The following is a 23,379-nucleotide window of genomic DNA, read 5'->3' on the forward strand; positions in this document are numbered from 1 at the left end:
CCAAATGCCGTCCATTGGCTTGTGGCTTAACAATAGTGCCTGACGTTGGAGGCATTCATTGGTTGTTTTCTTTGTGAAGTCACAGCCAGGCATCATAACATATATATTATACATTTGATTGACGGACGATGGACATTCAAAATACTCTAAAGTACTAACACAACGTATGTGCTCCTCAATCTAAAACGTGCATTTTATTTACCCCCTTTTAAATCTGATAAATTAAAAATAAATGTTCGTATTACAGGCTGGTGGATCAGTGTCCAAACCAAACAGCCATAAACCCCTAAACCAACAAAAACTATAGATGGCATGGTAATGATGTTTAATATTCGTATATAAAACTGTGACGTTTTCACTAAAAAAAGGAAATTAAATTATTACTACCATGAGGACTTGATGTTGACAGATTTCTCTGAGGCCACGCCTAATGTATTGATGCTGGTGTTGTATTGGTAGGGAGCAGAGTGCCCAGGACCGCATTGGCTGTTGTGTTTTTTTTCACAAGGGTCCCAAACTACACAGAGATTTGGAATATTACGTTACAGTCCAGCAGGAAAATGGCGACTGTCATTCATAATCCTCTAAAATCGTGAGTAAATTTCAGAAAATGTTGTGAAATGATTGCATAGTTTTATTGCATGTCGTGGTTGCTGTAACTTATATAGAGTTAAACGCGCGTTTAAGTAAGAATCACAAAATATACGCTTTTGCCATGTAGCCATGTGTTTTCTGCAGGTACCGTTGCGTGTTTGATGTGTTGTGTAATTCTAATATGAAAGCATGCACTCATGCACAATCTGCAGAGAAAACATCTCCAACCCCGCGCGCTAATGTCCACACTCACTCTCATGCACTTGGTTTCACTTAGGCAGAAAGTTGCCATTGTCCACAATTTGCCTTATAAACACGGTTGAAAGAAGTTTGCATGCAGGGGGCTCTTTGTCAGTGCTAGATGGGAGCATTTGCATAGATAATTTCATGCAATTAATGCCACAAAGCGCACATTGAGAGGGCGACCCTCGCTCATTGCGATGCTCGTGCTTTTGCTGCGAGTGTCAAATGCATGTCCACAATGCGCAGCAGATTATTATATGTTAGAATACAGTGTTTAAATTAACCTCCTATCGAGCATGTAGAGGAAACCTGTAATGTGTTATGGCGCGTTTTTGATTTTAAAACGGATCACTGTCTGATCTTAATCCTAATAATAATCGGCGAATTAGCAATTTCGGATTTGTAGAAATATTAATCACTGAGCAGCAAACATTATGTTACCTTGGAATAAAAATATACAAAAATAGTCAAATAAGAAACTATAGTTTACTTTTTACAGACCAAGTTATTAATGCAATATTAATGGATAGAATATGAATGGAATTGAGCACAGATTTGTTGTTTGACGCATGCAGACAGACACCCCGTTATGTCTGCCCTGCATGAAATGCACTCATAACCTTCATCTCAGTCTATATTGCTGAATGCATGTCTGTCTCCCTGCTGGCTCAGAGCAGACGTTTGCCACAGGTCCTGTGGAATGTACCATAAAGTACCAATGTACCAGGCCATAATGATGTTTGAAACAAAGAAGGTTTTGGCAGGAATAAAATTAACTTTACTAACTTTGATCTGATGGCGTGGACAAGTGAGGTATCTATTTGCATATGTGAGAATAAAATCAGCTGTCAAATATAGTCATCAGCTGTACATCCTCTTAAGGTTTTTTTTTTTACACAACCATTCTTGTGCTTCATAACATTTTCTGTAATCATACTCAGAGGAAAGGAAAGGAGGATGAAATAAGTACAGTGAGAACTCATTATGCTCTTGTTTTGTACGCTCTTTGTTGACAACTGAAAAATATCTTACTGGACAAACAGCACTTGAAAAAAAGGCTTTAAGCTGCTGTAAAAGATTAGGCTGTAGAGAATGTAGGTGTATATGTGTGTGTGTGTGTGTGTGTGTCTGCAGTTGTGCATGTAGATCAGCAGATTAGGGGCGTCCCACTACTCTCCTTGCTCCATCTGTTGAGAGAGGGAGATGTACACGTAAAGACAGACAGACTGATGCTGGGGCAGAGGGAGAGGTGGCGGGAGGGAACCCCATCTGCCCTTCATATATGTGGCAGAACCTGCCTCCCCCATCCAATTTCTGCAAAAAGGCAAAACAATGTATGTATGTGTAGCTTGGAGGCAGGACTCCACCTACCAAAACATAAGCCCGCACCATAATACAAGAGAAAAACTGTCTAAAAATGTATGTAAAGTGACCGTGTAGGAGTGAGTAAGAGCTAATATCAAGTAACATATGAGTTATTATTACCATGGGAAATACTGTTGTGGTGTACTTTTCGGCCAAGCTTGTCGTCTGTCCTCAGTATGTGGCTGGTAAATCATACGCACTCCATAGGGACGTGGTAATAATCTTGCCTGCCCTTTCGCCCAGTGCTCAGCTCTGAAAGATGAATTACAGCCGCCATCAGCCAGCAGTAAATACACCTGGCTCTCCGGACTCTTTCAGTCATGTTTAGCCGTGCATATTTACTCGATTTATTTAAACTATCAATTCTACAAAGGCTTCTTTGTGATTGCGATCTGATGTGTGAGATGGGACTTAATGAAGAGCTGACATGAGAAGGATTCAAATGAGCGACGCAGTTCACATGGAGAGATGTGTTTTTGTGCACATTATGTGTCCTTTCACCTTCTGTCTTATCATTTTGGATTTACACTGAACACAAGAGCTGAGGTGGACAACGGCAAGGTCGTGTTTGCATAAAGATTGAAAGGACGTGGGCTGATATTTAGGGAAAGTAAAGGAGAAGGTGGTGTGTGTGGGAGGTGGAGGGGAGTCAACGTGTGTGGGGTTGTGTTTTTATTGTGTGTGTTTGTTGCGTGTGTGGGTGGTTCTGTAGCTGCCCGCCCCTCCCCCAATTTGCGTGAGAGGGAGCATGAGTGAGTGATGGAGGTATGGGGGGTGAGGGGGTTGTCTGTCTGGCTACATTTACTGCATACATTTATACTACACCCTCAGTGCAGGGGAGAACTCTGGCCTTTGTCTACCCGAGCCCGGGAAATGGGAATGTCCGGGAATGGTTTCCAGGCATGGGGAATTAAATGGCCAGGAACATTTTTTATAGAAAGCTCCATGCAGTGATCCTGCTTTTTCCTGCTGTGCACATGGAACTGGCACGTTTTCTCTCTTTATGTGTTTTTGTGTGTGTGTGTGTATGAGTGTGATTTCTCAGAGATGATGTGGATGCATGTTATTCTTCACATATAAAATAGTATCTTTTCCTTTGGAGACACATTTTCTGAGACAGATTTCCCATGCTGAGTGGATGTGAGTTATCGTTCAGTCCACGTCTTCAGCTTCCACTCCCTCACCTCACCAGCCTACACCTCCCTCGCCCCAGCAAAACAACAACAGCAGCAGCAGCATCTAAATCAGGGTTTCCCTTTTGCAACACCCTTTCCTCCTTTGCTGCTTGCTCTACCCCCCCTTCCGACTTCACTCTGCACCTTTCCCTTTCATTCCCTTTGTATGTTTGCGCACGGGCAAGATTGTGTATGTGTGTGTGTGCGTGAGTGCGTACACACATCCTCATGTTTGAGAGAGAATCAGTGTGACAGGGTTTGAAAGGGAACACGTGTGCCCCGGGATATATCAGACCCCTCCTCTTCCCTCCAGTTCTGCCTCCTCGGCTCCTCCTTCTCTTCTTCGTCTCCCTCCTCTCTGCTTCACCCCACTGCTCGGCCTACATAGTGCCACAAAGACGCCTATCACTGCCCACATGCTCGTGCCCTGCCCTGCACTTCCTTTGGGGCCTCTTACCTATTCCCAGCCAAAAGTGGACTTCCTCTCTCCTCACTTATCTGTTGCCTAATTTGTTGTAAACCCCCATCATTCCCTGACACTATTAGCTGTGTTTAAGTTTCCTTTGAGACTAATATATATGTTCCAGTGGAACCTTTAATAGAAAGGTACATCTGTCAGGCTGAGGCTTGTATTGATAAAGAGTTAGGTTTCTAACTGAGTTAACAGTGCAAAAACACAAGTACAAAAACGATCCTGACTGACAGTATAATTACCACTAAATACAATACAATACTATTAGTACTACTCTAAGAACTGTTACTACAATTTTAGAATGAATGAATCTGAATCAAAAGTTATCTTCTTTTAAATCTTGAATAAAGCATCACATACAACAACCGCATCTCTGTGTCTTCTGACGTCTGAGTGTGCTCAGTTTCTAAATTATATATCATTTATCTAAAAAGTTTGTAAAGTCATTAATCAGAAGACATGATGAAAGCATTAATAGTAAAATATATAAAGTTAATTAACTTGAATAAAATAACAATAACATTGAGGTGATCTGTTTTAAACCGGGATGTCTGTATGACTCCAAAAACAGCTGCCTTGTTGGAGTGGCACAAACTGTTTTTAGTGAAAGACATTGAAAAGATATTGAAGGACACAGAAGCACTACTGTTATAAAATATAGCATTTCTTTCAAACCCTAAGCGTTATAAAGACAGAGCAATATTTCAACTCGGCTTCTCTTACAAGATGATCACAACACCTAAACGTCTTAATCATTAAATTGTACAGTTCACCTTATAATAAAAAATAAAAAAATAGAATATGTTTTTAATTCTACAGTTGTGCATCACTTGTCTGTCTTTCTCTGGTGGTCTCATGGACCCCAAAACCTCCGCCATCAGCCGAGATGCTGCTTCAAAGCAGAGAGCTCATTAAAATGATTGACAAAGGTGTTATTGTGGACAACTGAGGAGGACAAGGCCGACAAAACACCTCCTGCCTCAAGGCAAAATGTTTTTTTTTGTTTTGTTTTTTTCTTTAACCCAATAAAGAAAAACAACAATCATGATACGGTTGATAATAAGAATAAAATTCAAAATTAAATAGAATTTCAACTAACAGTTATTTTCATTGTGAAGTAAATAAGTATTTTCTCAATTAACTGAAGAATTATTTGGTTTATAAATGATGAAAAAAATTGTCCATTATAATTTCTCAGAGCTCAAGGTGACACAATGAAATTGCTTGTTCAATCTGACCTACAGCCTTAAAAAACACAAAATGGTCTGATGATAGGGAAAAGATTAAAGCAGAGAAGCTGGAAGCAGTGAAGATTCGGCAACTAAGATGTGTCACATTAAACGTTTCTGAACTTGTTGAAACGGGAAGGAAACAGGGTAGACGAGATTGCAGACTAATGAACACGAATGTGGAGAGAAGTACGACAGTGATTTATTAAACCACCGATGAGTTCTTTCAGTGATTAATTATTCTATTTAGCAGGGAGGAAGAGAGTGTTCTGCGAGCAATACATAACTGACAGAAATAGGTGGTAGATAACATTAAGATTGATGGAGAGGAGTGACATCCAGGCTGAAAGGCCGATTTACAGAGCTACCTCTCCCCTTTGGCTAAGGATTAAGTGTAAGTTTCAATATTTATAATTCCCATAAGCTCTGTCTCGATGAGCTTTTTACCTGGAAACATCGACCAGTGAACGTTTATCATTGATGAAACTGATGAAATGGCGCTCGGCCCATCACCGCTTCTATACTTGGCGGTGAAAAGATTGACCGTCACACACACAAAGCTCCTCTGTGCTAGTATGGGAGCAACTGAGACAGTCACAGTGGTATATGCAGACACAAACACACACACACACACACTGCTGCAACTGCAGATTCCATCAGTATCCAGGAAGCTGTTGACCAAGAGGAATGCGTTCCCCGACATGCAAAACTCAACTTACATAAGCCCCATCGCCAGGATCAGAAGAAGAATCATAGAAGTCGACTAATGGGTGCAAACAGGAGCACAGTACAATCTCTGATGGTTGAACCAGGTTTGGAGGGTGGGGGAGGATCTCTCAGGACATGTAGACCGATAGACAGATGGTCTTGGAGGCATACACACACATATCCACACTCTTGACTCTCACTTAAACAAACACATGAACACACTTCTCAAACAACTGCACAGCAGGCACACTTCGGCTTATGTAAGAGTTTATGAAGCCTGTCCGGGGACATTATACAGACGCTTTGTTGTTTGAAAAAGGACAGAAACGTACAGGCAATCTGGGATGACACAGGGAGGAAGAAGAGTGGGGAAGACAGATGAGGAGAAATGCCTGTAGGTCCACACACACACACACACACATTCATTTCAGGCAACACATAGTGAAAGCAGAGCCAACGCTTTACCTCTGGGAATGTGAGTTATGTGACAGGAAGTCTCTTCTGATGATTCGGATTTGTCTGGATCACTGTGTCATACTGTAAAAACGCAATAAACACCAGCTGCATTCCTCATCTCTGTGGGTCTCTTGACAAAAACCTCAGCCTGCAAACCGCCACATGTGTTTAAGCCCAGTTGTCACACTGCACACACACTGGCACTGAAGGTGCACGCAGAGCCAATGTAAAGGTTTGACTTCTTGCATATTTGCTGTGCTACTGGTTCAACTGCCTCCACACTGGTGTACGTCACTAGCGCTAATTTCTCTGCTAAACCTCTCAAAAATGGTATTTGAGTGAGAGAAAGACATCTATGCCATAAAGTAATAGTACATTTTAGGAAACAGGCTTTTCTGCCTTCTTGCATGTCAGAAGAGAAGATAGATACTGCGATGATAAGGGCGTCACTTTAGGTGGGGACATAAGGGCGTGATGAGACACAGTGTTGAGCATTAAATACTTAATTTCCTGCATTCTGGTGAAAATGTCTGCACTAATTTATGATGGAAATGTATTTATTTATATAAAGGGAAACAGAAAATTCAGTCTTCACTCCTTTTTTTAAACTGGTTACAGGGAGAAAATTAAAAAAAAACTGGGTCATTTGATCATCAATACCATCATTTGTTAGTTAACATTTCTTGTTTCAGAACATTTTTAACAAATGCCGCTCAAAAAGTGATGGGGACATGTCCTCAGCGTCCCCAGTGTAAATGACACCTATGTACGATCATACATTATCTGTATTGCAAGTATTAAGCTGGAGCCAAGAGATGGTTAGCTTAGCATAGTATTAAGACTGCAATGAGGGGGAAACTGCCAGCATGTCTCTTTTCAAAGGTAAAAAAATAAATCTCACTAATTAACATGTTATATCTTGTTTGTTTTTTTTATCCGTACAAAATCACATGTGATGAGCATATATTAGTCACAGCCACACTTAAATAAGGTGTAGAATAATTTAAGTTTTTTCCATCAAAGAATATATTTTTTTGTTTTTGTTTTTGTATACAATTAGTTTGTTGCCTTTCCTCTTGTCAGGGTTCATTTTGGTCAGCTGCTGTCCTCTGAGAAAAAGCAATAATATTTATGGTACAGCACAGAATACCAGCAAATCTCCCATTCATTTCTGATCTTTGTCCAGATGCGGCAGTAGCCAGCTTTGAGGTGTAATTCACATTTTAGTGTGAAGAAGATGCTATAACACAGCTGTGAGATATGAACCTTCATCTGTACTCAGTTACCTTCTTCATACCTGTCTCGTCTCCTGAACTCTCCCTCCTTTCTCCTTCATTTGTACATGCAACACCCCCTCCCATCCTCTTCCTCCGCACTGCACACTGCACATCTTTGTGATATTCAGTGTGACCAGAGTGCTGGTCTTTGTCCAGCTGGGCATTCTTTACATATCTGTGTAGAGAATCCACAAAGCGCCCATCTCTGCTCAGCCAGTCAGAGAGACAGGATGATTGTCTGTTGTACTGTTGAGTCATCTTGGTTTTTTCTATCTGTCTCTAATGATCTTAGCTGCAGACATTGTGCTTCTAGACAGAGACTGTGGAGATTATCGATGGCTCACATCCTGATTGATACCCTCCAGCCGATAGTGTGTGTGTGTGTGTGTGTGTGTAGCCCATATGTTGTGTGGAGTTCAGTCCGACACTCTCGCTTATTTATCAATTGGACAGGATGAAACAATTTCTTCTACTCTTATGGTTCATCGTGGTTCCCTTATTGTGCTCAGCCTGTGTAGATGGTCAGCTGTCTTCATGTTTCATCTGATGTAGCCTACGCAGCAAAGCCAGACTTTACACAACAAACTGGGCCAAAATGTGAAGAGGAGTATGGGCTAGCCTGGACTGAACAGATACTTAATATGCAGACCGTACCAAATCATCAGCCACCCAACACATGTTATTGCCATTAACCATCCAAAAAATGTTAGCGTTTAGCTGATAGGACTTAAACGGCAGGGATGACTCAGTGCACAGAAAACAGAAATTGAAGCAGCGTGCTTCAAATAGCTTGGATCAATGTCAGAAATAGGACTAATGTTACTTGTGGGTAACTTGAGTTCCACAAAGAGATGTTTTTTTGAATGAGTGGAGCATTTGTTGTAGAACTGAACAATAATGAGCCTAATGCTTTACATTCAATAAATCACAACTGATGTATGTCTTTGTTTCTTGTCTGTCTTTCTGACTGTTTCCTGCCAATTTCTCTGACTGTCTGTCGGTTTTCAGGCTCGGGGACCAGTTCTATAGGGAGGCTATCGAACACTGTCGCAGCTACAATGCCCGCCTCTGTGCCGAACGCAGCGTGCGCATGCCATTCCTGGACTCGCAAACTGGTGTGGCACAGAACAACTGCTACATCTGGATGGAAAAGCGCCACCGCCAGCCAGGTGGGAGGCACCATCTGATCTACTGAACAAATCCATGCTACTGATATGGCTTACTATGTTCTAAGTGCTGTAGATCTGTTTTTTGGTCCATCCAACGAAGGTTGGACTTCGTTGGCTTTAACCTTCGTTGGATAACTATGACCTGGATGACTGAGAATCTTCACAGACACTTTTTGGTCCATATTATATGTACCATTCCCACATTTCTTTAAGGAATAATTTGACATTTTGGGAAATATGCGAATCACTTTCTTGCTGAGAGTTAGACGAGAAGATTGATGCCACTCCCGTATCTGTACGCTAAATATGTAGCTACAGCCAGCAGATGGTTGGCTTAGCTTAGCATAATGAGTGGAAAAAGGGATGCCTTAGCGCTGTCCAATGATCAAACAGCAGTTTGTTTAATCAATACACAAACTGAACGTACTGTTAAAACATAAAGGTCTAGTTTTACAGAGGGGTTATGTGCCATAATACTTACAGTAATTTCCCAGAGTCTTGGAGACGATGATTGTCAGGCAAACAATTTAGACTCCATGAGGTCATTGTGAAATCTAACATGTTAATTAACCGAGCTTTAGAGATGCCAGTAGGTAGATTTTGTTACCTTGGGACAGAGCTGGGCTAGCTGTTTCCAGCTGCTTCCAGTCCTTATGCTGAGAGCTGGATATAGTCCTTATATCTAGCTCTCAGCAGGAAACCAAATAAGCACAAATGCATAAATATGGATTGATAAAAAAGGACCTATAAATCTCCTCCCTCAATAAAAAAGCAAGCCAGCCCCTCTTTTATATATTTTAGTTACCACTTGCTGATTTATCCTGAGATGAGCAGTCAGAATGCTTTATGCACATCTGGGTCGCCTGTAAAGCCAAAGGGAACAATCTGCTCTTTACTGAGAGCTGGCCACAAATAGCCTGCACTCCATCTTGTATGCAAAGCCCTTCAGGCCACACCCTATACTTTGTGGCAGACCTTAGTCACATTATATGCATTTATTCTGGATTTGTCCCTCCCCTCCTTCTTCTCTTGATTTTTTGTCTCCGCTCATGTTGATGGAATATTACGCTTCTTTCCATCCATCCCAGCCTTCTGCTAAGCTAATGGCGGAATATGATTAGACACGAGGGCAGAGACCAAAATATTCTCTAAGTGTTCTTCGCTGAAATAATGACAAAGCAAAGTTAGTTAAATTGTTAATCGGAGTAAAGCTGAATATAACTGTCCTCAACATCAAGTAACATTTCTACACGGATATGTCTGATAAAGCATCCACAACACGGTCGACAAAATTTCAGGCTTTTGTGACAAACAGTTTCTGGAATCTGACCATAATGGCAGGATTTTTTTTTCCTTCTGAATACATGGACCATTACACCGAGCACTGAAAGCAAGACATATTAAGTGTCAGGAAACCAAGACCAGTCCACTATGTGTGCGTATGTGTGTGTTGGGGGCTCAATGCACATTTTGTTAAAATTTTAAGCTTGTCAATGGTTGTTAAAATTCTTCCTGTGTGCCTGTGTCTCTGCATGTGTGTACATCTGTAAATATGAATATGTTTATGTGTGTGTCCAGGTCAGGCGGCTGGACAGATGTATACCTACCCTGCTCGTTGCTGGAGAAAGAAGAGGCGACTCCACCCACCCCTGGATCCCCAGCTCCGCCTGTGTGAGCTTCGACTAGGTTAGGCAAACACACACACGCAGCGCATTGATTTGAATGGCTTGAGCACAGCAGTATCGACCCAGAGTCATACAATGAAAGCCACTTTAACTGGTACTAATTTCTGTGTTCACACTATGTTCAAATAAAAGCACACGTACATTGTGTTTATGCCCTCTGTGCACAGAGCTTCAGGCGTGCTGAGTGGCGTTAATGTTCGCTATCTGACCATCTGGCTCTGGTTAGCCTGTCTCTCTCGCCAGGTCTCCAGGTTCATTCTCTTCCCCGAATCAATGCCTCCTCTCTCTGTTCTCTGGCAGTAGACACACACGCACATACACACACACGCATACATAAGCGCACAAACACCCCCGCACATGACTCTCTGTAGCAGCACAGAAGCACCCTAACTGGGCCTCTATAATCATTTGTCCATGAGGCATTAATGCAAGTGAGTCTTATGAGATGGAAGTGTGTGCTTGTGTGTGTGTGTATGTGTGTGTATTCATCCATGCATGCATATGTGTGTGTTATAGGGGATTTTAGCAAAGGAATGCCCTAGGAACTTGATAAGGGGGGAGAAATAAAGGCAAGTCTTTGTTTCGGCTTTGCTACACCATTGTTTCCCTCTCGCTGTCGTCCAGCCGCAATCTAATACTCCAGAGTCTTCTACCAAGAGCGATTCAGCTTTAAGCAGAGTCATTTTCGGGGGGGGGGGGGGGGGGGGGGGCAGCAACCAACCAACCAATCAACCAACCAGAGCATGTGAAGGGAAAGGAAACTAGCGAGACACGGTTGTTACCAGGAGCAGGAAAGGCTTTGTAGCTGAGGGTGAAAGAGTACAAGTCTCCACTTTTGTTTTTTAGAGATCCAGTTCTGTATTTTGGCCCAGATATCTATCATAACACGACAGAGGAATGCAAGTGCTCCCCTTCCAGGCATTTGGAAATGCTTTATGTTTATTTAATGCTTCCTGAGGTTTGTCTCTGTGTGTGAAGATACACAGGGGCTCTGTCACAAGGTTACTTTGAAATCCTTTGATACCAGAATTGAATTCCTTGTTTTGATCTTCTGCTTTTTCTTCATGTCACAGCTCAACATGTCAGTGGCCATACCTCACCAGCTATTTTGCATCCCCCAGTATAAACTCGGTATAAAAACTGTTGAATCTGATGAAGGTGTTTTACTATACTACGACATTCTTTTTTAAGATGTACAGATGCAGTGAGCATGCAGTTTAAGTTCTCTTTTTTCTGATGTTCACCTTGAGTAGACGGTTTCTTACCCTTCTTTGTTGTGTACTGTCAGGGGTGTAATGGCATTGGCCAATCAAAATTAGGGGGACACTTCAGTGATTCAGTTTTGCACTTCCAAAAAGTTCTATCCTGATTTTTAGTCCCTAGTATGGGTCAAGCTCTAAAAATTCTGGATCCTACATTTCCCATAATGCAACCCAATAGCCTATTTCATTAGACCCCCTGTCTCCAAAAAATGCCCACTTCTTTCAACCCCCATACCTACAGAAACACAGGCTTTCTGTTATAAAATTTTCAAGCCCAAACCTGGGTAACCCTGATGATGTCACTATGACATCATCAGGGTTCATTTTTCAAACTTCTCCCGACATGTAAAGTGAAAGTCATGGAATGTCCCTTTAAGTTTAGCAGTAGTATCCTCTTTCTCTTCTTCATGTTTGTCCTGGAGAGTCAAGGAAGGAGTGAGGAGGTTATAGAAGGGGAGGAAGATGGGTGAGGGCAAAGAAAATGGGGGAGAGGAAATCAAATGAAGGAGTGGTTTAGCATAGAAGAGGAGGGAGGGGATCAGCAGAGAACAGAGGTATAGGAGGAGGGTTGTGGGGCAGGTTTAGGATCTGTGATGAGGGTTACAGAGTGATGACGGAGGAAATGTCTTGTCAGTTGCCAGTTCAAAGTCAGCCTGCACAAATGGAAACAAGAGGAAGGGGAGGGAAGTAGGAGCAACAGACAAACAGCAGCTCAGTATTCAATAAGAACATCTTAAAGAATCTGTAGACCTGCTCGCTCCCTGTCTCTCTTATAACATCCCTACTTTCATTCTGTTTTCATCCTGACATCAGAGTTCAAAGACGAGGACAGAGAATCTACGCTGCAGCAAGTTCAGCTCCACGGAAATGAAAAGAGGGAGAGGAAGAAAGATAAAGTCGAAGTGATAAAGAGAGAGTGAGATACAGGAGATATAAGTTAGGCCTATGAGCAATGTTTTTTTTTTGTTTCGGTTCATTATTTCATCTTCCCTTACTGTGCACCTTAGTTTTTTATTGATGTTGAATCTGGCAGCCCGCCATACAACTGTTAAAACGGCCTTTACGTCCAATGCAGAGGGAACACTTACACAATGTCCACATTGATACTGATGCTTTTGCCTTCCATCAATGCTAAACTAGCACTAGTTGTTCATTCAAAACTGGGCTTTTTGAAAGTGCTTTCTAAATATGATAACTTTGAAAATTCTGATCATGTGATCAGACATAAAGCTGGTTACTAAAGTGGCCAGCAAAGAGCCAGTAGAGGAAATGTAACTTGTTTAACTTTTGTGTTTAACATTGTCTGCTCACTTTGCTTTTCCCTTCAGGCACACACACACACACACACACACACACACACACACACACACACGCCTGCCATCTCAAATGCTCTTTTTTGTCTCTTATTGTACCTCCACAGAAGCCGAGCTGGCCCCAAAGCATGAGGTTCCCCCGGCAGAGGCCACAGCCTTGGAGGCCCTCCTTAGGGCGGACAACCTGCTGGAGAAAAAAAACAACCTCTGTAAGGAAGAGGAGACGATGCTGGAAATACAGGTATTTTATTATTTGTGCATTATGTACAGTATCTTAAATTCTCTATTGTATAACAAATATAAAGTCTGTCTGTTGTTCTGCGAGCAAAGGTTGGTATTGTGATCAAAATATGAACTCAAATCCTCCTTGTTTTACTCTTCTCCCTCCCCTCTAACCCTCACTGTTTCTGTAATTGTGTGCTCTGTAGAGAGTTCTGGAGGCGGATGAAAATGGGGACGGTTTCCATGATGATGAAGACTTTGAAATGGATATTCCAAAGAGAAAGAACAGAAACAGAGGCAAAGTTAGTATGTGCACGCACATACCTATTTGTGTGTGTGAATAGTAACACTGTTTCATCAATACAAAATCTAGTGCGACACTTATTTCTACAGCATGCTTCTCTTAAACTTGAGCCACATCTTAAGGTCTTTGCTTCACAACAAACCTTGTTTTCGAAATGTATTAATTAATGGCATGTTAAAATAAATATAAAAATGTATGGGTCTACAGTGTGCTGTTTGGAATTAAATCTTAAATATCCCAAATTTGAGTTGAAATATTCATACATCAGAGGTTTAAATGTCAGACGCCTGTTGTGTTTCATTTCAGAACAGAGGATCCAGTCGCAGAAGGACAGAGCCCGTTAACACGGATGACCAGGACAAACCCTACGTCTGTGACAGTAAGGGAAAAGAAAACTTCATTCTTTGTGTGACATCATGAGATCACTGTCATTGGTTTTTGGTTTACATGTTAGTATAAATAAATCCACAATCACAGTGCTTCCTAAAGCTCGAGGGAGTGGAGCTTTTGTCCTTAGATCTGGCTAGTTAGTTAATTCCTATTGTTAGGAAACCTTGCTCTGCGTGCCTGCGCCAAAGTCTCAGGCTGCACTATATGTTTAATAAACAGGGACAAATCTAGCAGAAAATACATTTTCTCTCATCTTTGAAGTCTCCTTCTGTTCTAAGAGCAGTCCTCTGCAGCATGAAGAAAGAGTTTGCTGTGAATCCAGACCCGACTAGCATGCCACTTACGTATTTGGGCAGAACCCCCCAGGAATGGATTGCCATGGGGTTGTGAACAGAGATAGCCCCGCTCAAACAAACAAATCTCATCCTCATTTTGTGTCTTGTTCTGTCTTTCCTTTATTATTTGCTTTTGTGTCTTCTCTGTTCCAGATAGATACAAACAAAAGCATAACTCAAAAAAGGCTGAAGAAGGTATCTGAACCTGTCGCCATCTTGTCTTTCTAGTGCCTTTTTGCTCATGGGCATCTGGCGTGGGAGTGGCTGACTGAATACTGATGCTTTGGAGATATCTAATGCTTTAATTGCTTTATGCTAGTCCAGACGCCCGCTCCTAAATTCAGTGCAAGCATTGCATGACACTAACACTACGCCTTGTGCCTTAATGCTTGCTTATTGCAAGGCATGCACCAAATGATGCTTAAGTAGCAGCTCAACTAATGTCGCACCGAGGGATGCATGTTTCTTAAGGCCACACAAGCTGTGATGTGATCCACAGATGTAGCCATTGTAGAAGTGTTTACACTCAGAGGAATTCTTTGAATTTTTTCATATTGATCAGTTTTTAACCCTGGGATTGGATTGATGAGGAGTTCACAGACAGACAGTGAAGCTTGAATAAGACACTTCTATGATGACTACTGCTCTAATGTGCTCATTAAGCTTTAAATAACCCCAAGAACTACTACAGTAGTAGACTATAGATCCTAAGTTTCATACACAAAATGCTTCCTTACCAATCCTGATTTTATATATTAAGATTGTGACTTCCATGCCTACAGTACAGCAACAGCAGGGTAAAAATGTGCCTATCAAGCTCAAACCTTGTGTTGGTTTGCTCATAATAATCTTATTTTTAAAACAGTTGTAGACAGATACTGGATGGTTGTCCTGTCTAAATATCTATTCACTAAACTTCCTTGTAAAATTTTCATCAATAAAGCTATGGTTTTTCATATAAAACAATTGCCTGATTTTTTTTATAAAAGCGTGGCATTAAATAACTAATAAGCCTCTTTCTCGCCGTGTCAGAAGCAATAATAAATCTTCGCAACAACACTTTCTTAAACTAATAGTGACATCACCTGTGAGGATGTTATGGTAAAAAAAGTGAACATATTTATGTATGTCCCTGACTTTTGCCATAGATTTAAGTCTAAAGCAAAGCATACACTTTTTTCGTGGAACAAATTGTCCATATGGCAGCATGGGGAGATGTATTGGAAGAGTCTGTTTTCTGCAGCACATATGATTTTGATTTAGCAGAGTGATAAACCATCAAACATATAAATACTGACAGTGAGTTGAAAATCCTGCAAATTGTCTCAGACGCCTTCCATAAAAATATGTTATATTCCAATTTTAGAAATGTGTAACAGTTCATGTTAAGCCAGACTGTGCAGTGCGCCGCACAAGGTTTTACGTGTGTCTAATGGACTTTTGATGTTTTATCTGTAGTCTGTGGAAAGCGTTACAAGAACCGTCCTGGCCTGAGTTACCACTACGCCCACACTCACTTGGCAGAGGAGGAGGGCGAGGAGGAGAAGGAAACAGAGATGAGCCCATCTCCTCCGCGTAGCTTGGACAACCACAAACGTAAGATGCTGGCTAGGATGTAATTACATAGAAGCAACAGAAGGTTTCAGTAACTGCTAGAAATGTCCTAATGCTTTTCCTGATAGAAACTCCTCATCACACACTCATAAGCATGAAATGTTCCAAGTCACAGTTTGTGATAACCCAGATGGTTTTAAGCCTTCAGAAAATGAGTGGCAGCTCACGTGTCTTTCTGTTTACATGTGTCTGTTCCTGCTGACAGCTCAAAAGGGCCCAGACGGCACCATCATCCCCAACGACTACTGTGACTTCTGCCTGGGAGACCAGGACTCAAACAGGAAGACAGGCCAGGCTGAGGAGCTGGTGTCCTGCTCTGACTGTGGACGCTCCGGTGAGTTCCCAGTCTCCACAACATGGAGGGTTTCCATTAAGGCTTTAGGTTCTTTACTGACGTCAACATTAACGTAGACCACAAGTATTTGCTTTGTTTTCCTGCCAATTAAATTAGTGCACTTTAAAAATGTCGTACGAGCAAAAGCTACTACTTATCCCACTCTAATCAAGCGTTATAGTTTGACATTTTGGGAAAGATACTTTCCTGCCAAGAATGAAATGAGAAGATTGATAACACTCTAATGTCTGTGACATGAAGCTACAGACAGCAGGGAGTTAGCTTAGCTTAGCATAAAGACTGGAACCAGGGGTAAACAGCTAGCCTGGTTCTGTTCAGGGGTAACAAGCCGCCTAAAAACACTTCTGCATCTCACTAAATTACATGTTATGTAATTTTTGTTTAGTTGTTTTGCACTGGACTATGTCTTGGCCAGGCGCAGTGACTTCCTGGAGTCTTGTTGTCACTATGTGGTTTTTGTACAGCTTAAATAAACAAGATGTAACATTGTACATATTAGTGAGCTTCAGAGGTGCTGTTAGGCATTGTTGGTTACCTTTGGACAGAGCCAGTCTAGCTGTTTCACCCTGTTCCCACTGTTTAAGCTAAGCTAAGCTAAGGGAACGGTCTGCTGGCTGTAGCTTCATATTTAACCCACCTGTGAGTTGTATCAATCTTCTCCTCTAAATTTCAGCAGGATAATGAATAGGTGTAAAATGTTTCTTTGGGAAATTATTGAGATTTTCAGAAATTAGTTGTTTGCTAGTTTCACACTTTAATTTGTGTCTACTACACATCTCATTTTTATTTCCTTTTACTTCCTTTTTATCCACAATCTTGTTCATGTCTATTCCTCGCTTTCTTGCGATGTTTATTTTTGATACATGGACTAAAAAGGTTCTTCCCTAATGGCCACAAATGTGATGAAGTCTTACATTATGCATCAAATATCTATTTAGATTAATTGTAATTTATTTGGGGGATCTCTTCAGAAGCTACTATTAATACAAAGTTTACAGTAATGTTCACACAGATCCTTTTAGTTTGTGAAAAATCACTAAAATACAAAGGACAGCCTCAGCTGTTGTTCCAAGTCATCTTTGTTCAAACTAACCTGTGTCTTTACTTGATAAAGAACCGGTTATGGCGTGCAGTGAATTGAGCTTTCATGTTGCTACAGTGTCTTTTCAGTGGGTTGTCAATGAGCCTTGTAGACCATTAAAAGTGAGAACCAATTGCAGGAAAAGCTTACAATTTCCCTTGTAAAAAATACTGATTCATAGGCCCCGCTGCTTGCTTCCATCATGCATGCTTCACCATGTCAGCCTCGTCCATCTGTAAGGACTTCTGCCTATAGACGACATGCATTCACTCTTTTGTTGCTCAGTTTTCATGCATTATCTTATGGCACATTTGGCTGAATTTTTGTTTCTTACCCCCCTCCCTTATCACGGGCAAAACCTTTCTTGAATCAGCTCAAACCGTTTTGTTCAGTAAGAGAGCAGAGTTTTCATTTCAGCAAGTCAGGTGTTTTCTTGCTACCCTAGACTTTGTTAGAACAGTTGCGAGAGTATGTGGCCTTGTCTGTGCTCTGACGCTGATGTTTTCATGGTAGCTGGAAGAGGAGGAGGGAAGAAGGATGGGAGGAAGCTGAGTGCTCTAGAAGAATTGTTTGACAACGCGGCATCAGACAGCGAGGCCTCTACATTTCATGGCTTTGAAGACGCCGAGCTGCAAGACATTTTGTTTTCAGACGATGATGATGCTGTGGCTGACAGCTGATAACGGGACTTCAAGCCGGACCTCGTGGCAGTAATGACTTTTTTCATGAAATGTTTTCATTAAGGGAACACTGAAAGTCTTTGAAGGCGCAGAATGTTGTACAGTGGCTCCCCTTGAAGGCACTCCTACCAGAAAAATCTGCAGATTTATTTTGAACTTTTCTGAGAGAGTATGAAGGACATGAATTCTTTCCAAAAGACATTTAACGCCATCTTTTTCTTGGAAATGTTGTCCCAGGTGGATACAAAGGCTTTTTTTAAACCATGCTCATGTGGATTTTACTGTCCAACACATTAACACATTTTCCATTTTTCATAAACAAACAATAATGTCCTTACATACGACTTTGCTTGCGTGAGATAATCAAGATCATAGACTAAACTTCGTGGCTACATCCTAATTAGTTCTGGACCAAAAAGGTTAATAGCAGACACGATGGACCAGAGAAAAAGGAATTAATTACATGAGTGGCCGCAAATGTGGCAGGGGGAGGGATGAACGTGGACTCTTGAGTCACTCCATTGGCTAAAGAGGACAGGTAGCGGAGAGGTAAGAGCCAATCGGCACTCCATTGCTCCTCTCTGTCTTTAAGGACTAGATATTTTGTTTCATCAGTAGCAGTACTGATGCGTAATACCTTTTCTCCAAAGTGGTATCCATTTAAGATGATTTAAACTGCCACAGTTAATTTCTCCCCAACTGTAATTCCTCCATTTAATTTTGAAAGGAAGGCAGCAGCTTTAACATTTCTGTCTGAAAAGTTATTCAGTTCACGTTTCTCTTTGTTCACCCATCGCAGGCTGATAGGGAATGTTTTCAATGTTTCTGGCTGCTTTCCCAGTCCAGATATAAATCACTTCATCCTTGATTATGGCTCATTCATGGCTCATTGACACCCCGTTGATACCAGGGTGATGCAGATAACTGTGTGCAAGATGAGATGCAGACAGCACTGTGAAGCTATGGGGAGGCTATAAAAGACAGTTATTAAGTCAGGGAACAAGATGGCAATTTTATATATACCACATACCATTCTTTTTGTGTTGTCACAGCTGTAGGTTCATGGGAAGATGATAAAAATGTGTTTTCCTGTGCACACATAACTGCTTGTGTTTCGCTTTCCAGATATATAATCACTTGTCTTTTGTGGCCAGATTGCTTTTGATGCTACTTTTCCGTCCAGCTTTATGGACTGTCAACAATATGGGGTGCAATTACAGTTGTCTGAATGACAGACAAAGTAAACACCTACCGGTGGCTCAAAGACAAAGACTCGGCAATCTTATTTTGAAGGGAGACATAATGTTGTCTAAATGGATGCATCTCAACCAGGGCAAAACATTTTCTTTAAAATTCAATTCAATTTAAACCTATTGTTACACCAGATTACCATTTTTAATCTACAGCATCAAAAATGACTTCAAGTTGCAATGTTGCAGTGCAGCTGAACTATAAAATCTGAGCAGTGTAAATACTGGTAATCATTAACATAGAAAAATACATCATTGCTGCACATCAAAGCCTGAAGCAAGCACTTGTGCAATCAGATACAGCTGCAGATAATGTAAGTCATCTTTTTACGGATTACGTAAATACACGTGTCAGTCTTTGTCTGCATCTGCTGTCAGCGCCAAGTCAGAGCTTCTGCCACGTGTCTCTAAACTGTTACATCAGAAAACACTGCTAACTTTGCTTTGGAAACTCTTCTGGCAATCCACTCTGTCACCTCTTCTTCACTTTTCTCGTCCCTCTCCAGGTCACCCAACATGTCTGCAGTTCACTGACAACATGATGCAGGCAGTGAGGACGTACCAGTGGCAGTGCATAGAGTGCAAGTCTTGCAGCGTCTGTGGCACCTCAGAGAATGATGTATGTATACTGTGGGAGAGGGAAGATCCTCCGTGGCTCCAAAAATGTCAGTGTTCGAATGCTATTTGAATGCTATTTGAATTTGAATTTTCTTTGAGGTGTACCAAATTTGACTTGAATTCCTTTTAATGTTGTGACCTTTCCACAGTCATATGCAACACATTAAACTGAACTTACTATACTTGCCAACGCAAATATTTTACTTGATTAATCACCCCTGCTGTGATGTGATATTTTACATCAGTGGCTGACTCCGTAATATGTTCTCTAAGAGTGAAAAATAAATGTGCTGCTCTTTTGGAGAAAATATGTAAATTATCATAAATTCATGAGCTAGTCACACAAAAAATCACTTCCTTACTTCAGCATTTATATAATTTTACCAGCCAGCGTTCAGATTGATATTTTTGCCCACTACATATTTTATAGATATTATATATATAAGATGTTGACTTTGTGCTGCTGATGTAGGACCAGCTGCTGTTCTGTGATGACTGTGACAGAGGATACCACATGTACTGCCTGAAGCCTCCAATGACCCAGCCTCCAGAAGGTATAACAGCCACTCTCATCGGTTTATTCCATTATCAGAGGGTGTGATAGTATATATGTCATGTGCTGTATATTTGAAGCTACAAGCAAAGGCTATATATGGAAAGGAGGACAAAGATTTCAGCCTCTTTTTCTCCATCTCTCTCTCCACAGGGAGCTGGAGCTGTCACTTGTGTCTGGACCTGTTAAAAGACAAGGCCTCAGCCTACGAAGAAGCATAACTCCCTGGACATTCTTCCCAACACACACACACACACACACACACATATATATATATATATATATATATATATATATATACCTTAACATTAACTGTTTGACATGCCCACACATTAGCAAAAAAACTTTACTCACATAGAATCAAACACACACTCTTTCACACACACTCCAGTGCATTAGCAGGCTCAGGGCATCTTCCTGTATGAGGCTCAGAGATCCTCGACTTCTCATGTAGCCAAGTCAGCTCGACTATAAGACAGCTAACAGCAGGCCTGCCATTCAGTCATTTCTCTACCTCACCACTCAGCAGACGGCAAGAAGCCAAAGCAAGATAATGGCCAATACTGTGTACTACATGCGTATGTGAAATACATGCTCATTTAAAACCAAACATCTGAAATCCCGGGGTGTTTTCCCCCAATTTTAAATCTTTTTGAGTATGATTTGGAAGACATTTGTCCCAGAGCTTTTGCTGAAGCTCTTTCACTTGCTTCCCTTGCTGCTGAAGCTCTGCAGCTAGGGGGGACCTGAGTGGGTGTGAGTAATGTTTGTTTAAAATGTCTCCTTCCAGATCTATTCCTCTCCTGTGTTTAGACTTTACAGTGACATTCCTATTTTATATCTGGACAGACTCAATGTTAGTTATGCCATTTTTCACAGGTTTTGTCAAGTTCGGTGAAATGTATATCCAGTGCTAAGAGGAAATGGGGCAATAAAACAGCCTCCGCTATCATTCCTTTTAGAGCGTGGGGACATTTTTAATCCACGTCTGTTTTTTGTATCCTTTCAGATATAGGATACCATGGTGCTCAATCTGACACTTTACAAAAGTTATAACATAGACGTCTTTACATAGAATGAAATGCTTATTTATTTATAGTAGATAATGGTCCAATGTTACTGTCAAGGAGATCATTGTTACTGTAAATCAGTGGTTCCCAAACTTCTCCTGTCGTGACCCTCTTGACTTGTCCCCTCTTCCTCCAAGTTTTTATTGACTAGTAACACTACTGGTAATAAAAGGAGGTAAACTATATTGAATGTAACACAAACTGCATTTTCTTGAATTTGCTTCTTGCTTCTTGAATTATGTTGTGGTGTTCAACTGAAAAACATAAATTCTACTTTACACAAAAAAAGACACAATTATATAAACAGTGAACTCACCCTCAAGATTCTTAATATTTTGGATTTGACTGACAGGTTGATGATATCAATGGTAATTTTTTCCTATCTACTTATCTTGCTTACATGTTGTTTTAATTTCTAAGAATCTCTGAATCTTGGTAGCCTTGCTAACATCTTGTTTCTTTAATGTTCCTACATGAATTCTGATTCATAGACCTTTTTCACAGCAAACAGTTTGTCATTGTCATAGCAGGAAAAGCACAGGTGGAACTAACCGTGTTCCAGACCGGCCGGAACTGGGAAATTTCCAAGTTGAAATATTCGACTTCAGTTTCAGTTGCATGGTGGTGCATGACGCCAAATGTAAAAAATAACATGGCTGACCGTGATAAACTGTTTCTTTGGCAAGATTATGCACAGTTAAACTCTCAGCAGTGCACTTGGTTTTAATTAAAAGGATGGCCATTTTATTAAAAACAAGTGATAAATATACGTTAGGCCTACTTGTTAACAGTGTATCCTTCTAGCTACATCAGCTGGTAATCCTCAAAAGTCAGCAAACGTTTTGTTTGCACATTTTGGGGCATTTTTAATATTTTCCTGAATAACTTTTGGGTAGAGAACATGACTTTCAGATATTGTTTACTGTAACCAGCTACCTAATAACATTGACAAAATATTTCTAGATCAATTTACATGCAAAACAAGTTTTGCTATTTGATACTTGTATGTATTATTTTAATTTAATACTTTACTTTGCCTTTTACAGGGCAGCGCGGTGGTGCAGTGGTTAGCACTGTCGCCTCACAGTTCAAACCCCGGTTGTCCCGGCCTTTCTGTGTGGAGTTTGCATGTTGTCCGTGTGGGTTCTCTCCGGGTGCTCTGGCTTCCTCCCACCATCCAAAAACATGCAGGCTAGGTTAATTGGTGTCTCTAAATTGTCCTTAGGTGTGAGCATGAGTGGTTGTCTGTCTATGTGTGGCCCTGCAATGGACTGGTGACCTGTCCAGGGTGTACCCCGCCTTTCGCCCAATGTCAGTTGGGATAGGCTCCCGTGAGCCTGTACACAGGATAAGCGGTTGACAATGGATGGATGGATGGACTTTGCCTTTTACTTTAGGATTTACCATTTAGAGTGTGTGCTTCCATGGGAGCTGCCATTGTTGTGTGACGTCATTAGGCTGCTACTCGTGAAGTCGCGGTACATATTTTTTCTCCGAGTTCACGAGTAGGAAACCCGACTTCAAGAGGCCTTCCATAGTACTTTTTCTAGTTTGGAGGTCGGAAATTTCCCAGTTCCGAGATGCCTGGAATGCAGCATAATAGCTCTGTTCCATCAATGTTTTCTATTCAATTGCAACCATTTTCTTTTTTGCTAAGTCCCGCCTATCAGGCTTTTCTTCTGGCAAAGCATTTATGCAGTTTACAATGGAAACATTTACTACTCAAAATTATTAGTAATTTTTTAAAACAATGGGCCTTTCATAGGCTTTCTTATTTCCTAGTTTGGAGTTTGGATTTTGTTGGCTGAAATTAGACTGTCTCTAGCACTTTTTTAACTGGAGCTAGCTAGCTAATTGGTTCTTACTCAGTGAGTGTGGTTAAAAAAACTAGATCTCCAGCTGATTTGGGATCTTAAAAAAGCACATGATGTCTACATACATGATGCAGATAAAGTATCA

General features: G+C 41.1%; 1 protein-coding gene across 2 annotated transcripts; it reads left to right on the forward strand.

The window, feature by feature from the left end:
* The first annotated feature begins 543 nt into the window (after positions 1–543).
* Positions 544–22,512, forward strand: dpf3 (D4, zinc and double PHD fingers, family 3). Of its 2 annotated transcripts, XM_046060666.1 has the most exons (12): positions 544–592; positions 8,528–8,688; positions 10,267–10,374; positions 13,056–13,189; positions 13,377–13,472; positions 13,781–13,853; positions 14,353–14,394; positions 15,658–15,795; positions 16,019–16,147; positions 19,686–19,798; positions 20,270–20,351; positions 20,504–22,512. In XM_046060666.1, the coding sequence occupies exons 1-12, from the start codon at positions 561–563 to the stop codon at positions 20,569–20,571; spliced, it is 1,176 nt and encodes a 391-aa protein (XP_045916622.1). In that variant the 5' UTR covers positions 544–560; the 3' UTR covers positions 20,572–22,512. The 2 variants fall into 2 exon arrangements, with proteins under 2 accessions (XP_045916622.1, XP_045916623.1); XM_046060667.1 differs by lacking the exon at positions 14,353–14,394.
* Positions 22,513–23,379: the final 867 nt, after the last annotated feature.

The sequence above is a fragment of the Micropterus dolomieu genome, linkage group LG10 (assembly GCF_021292245.1).
Source record: "Micropterus dolomieu isolate WLL.071019.BEF.003 ecotype Adirondacks linkage group LG10, ASM2129224v1, whole genome shotgun sequence".
NCBI lineage: Eukaryota > Metazoa > Chordata > Actinopteri > Centrarchiformes > Centrarchidae > Micropterus > Micropterus dolomieu.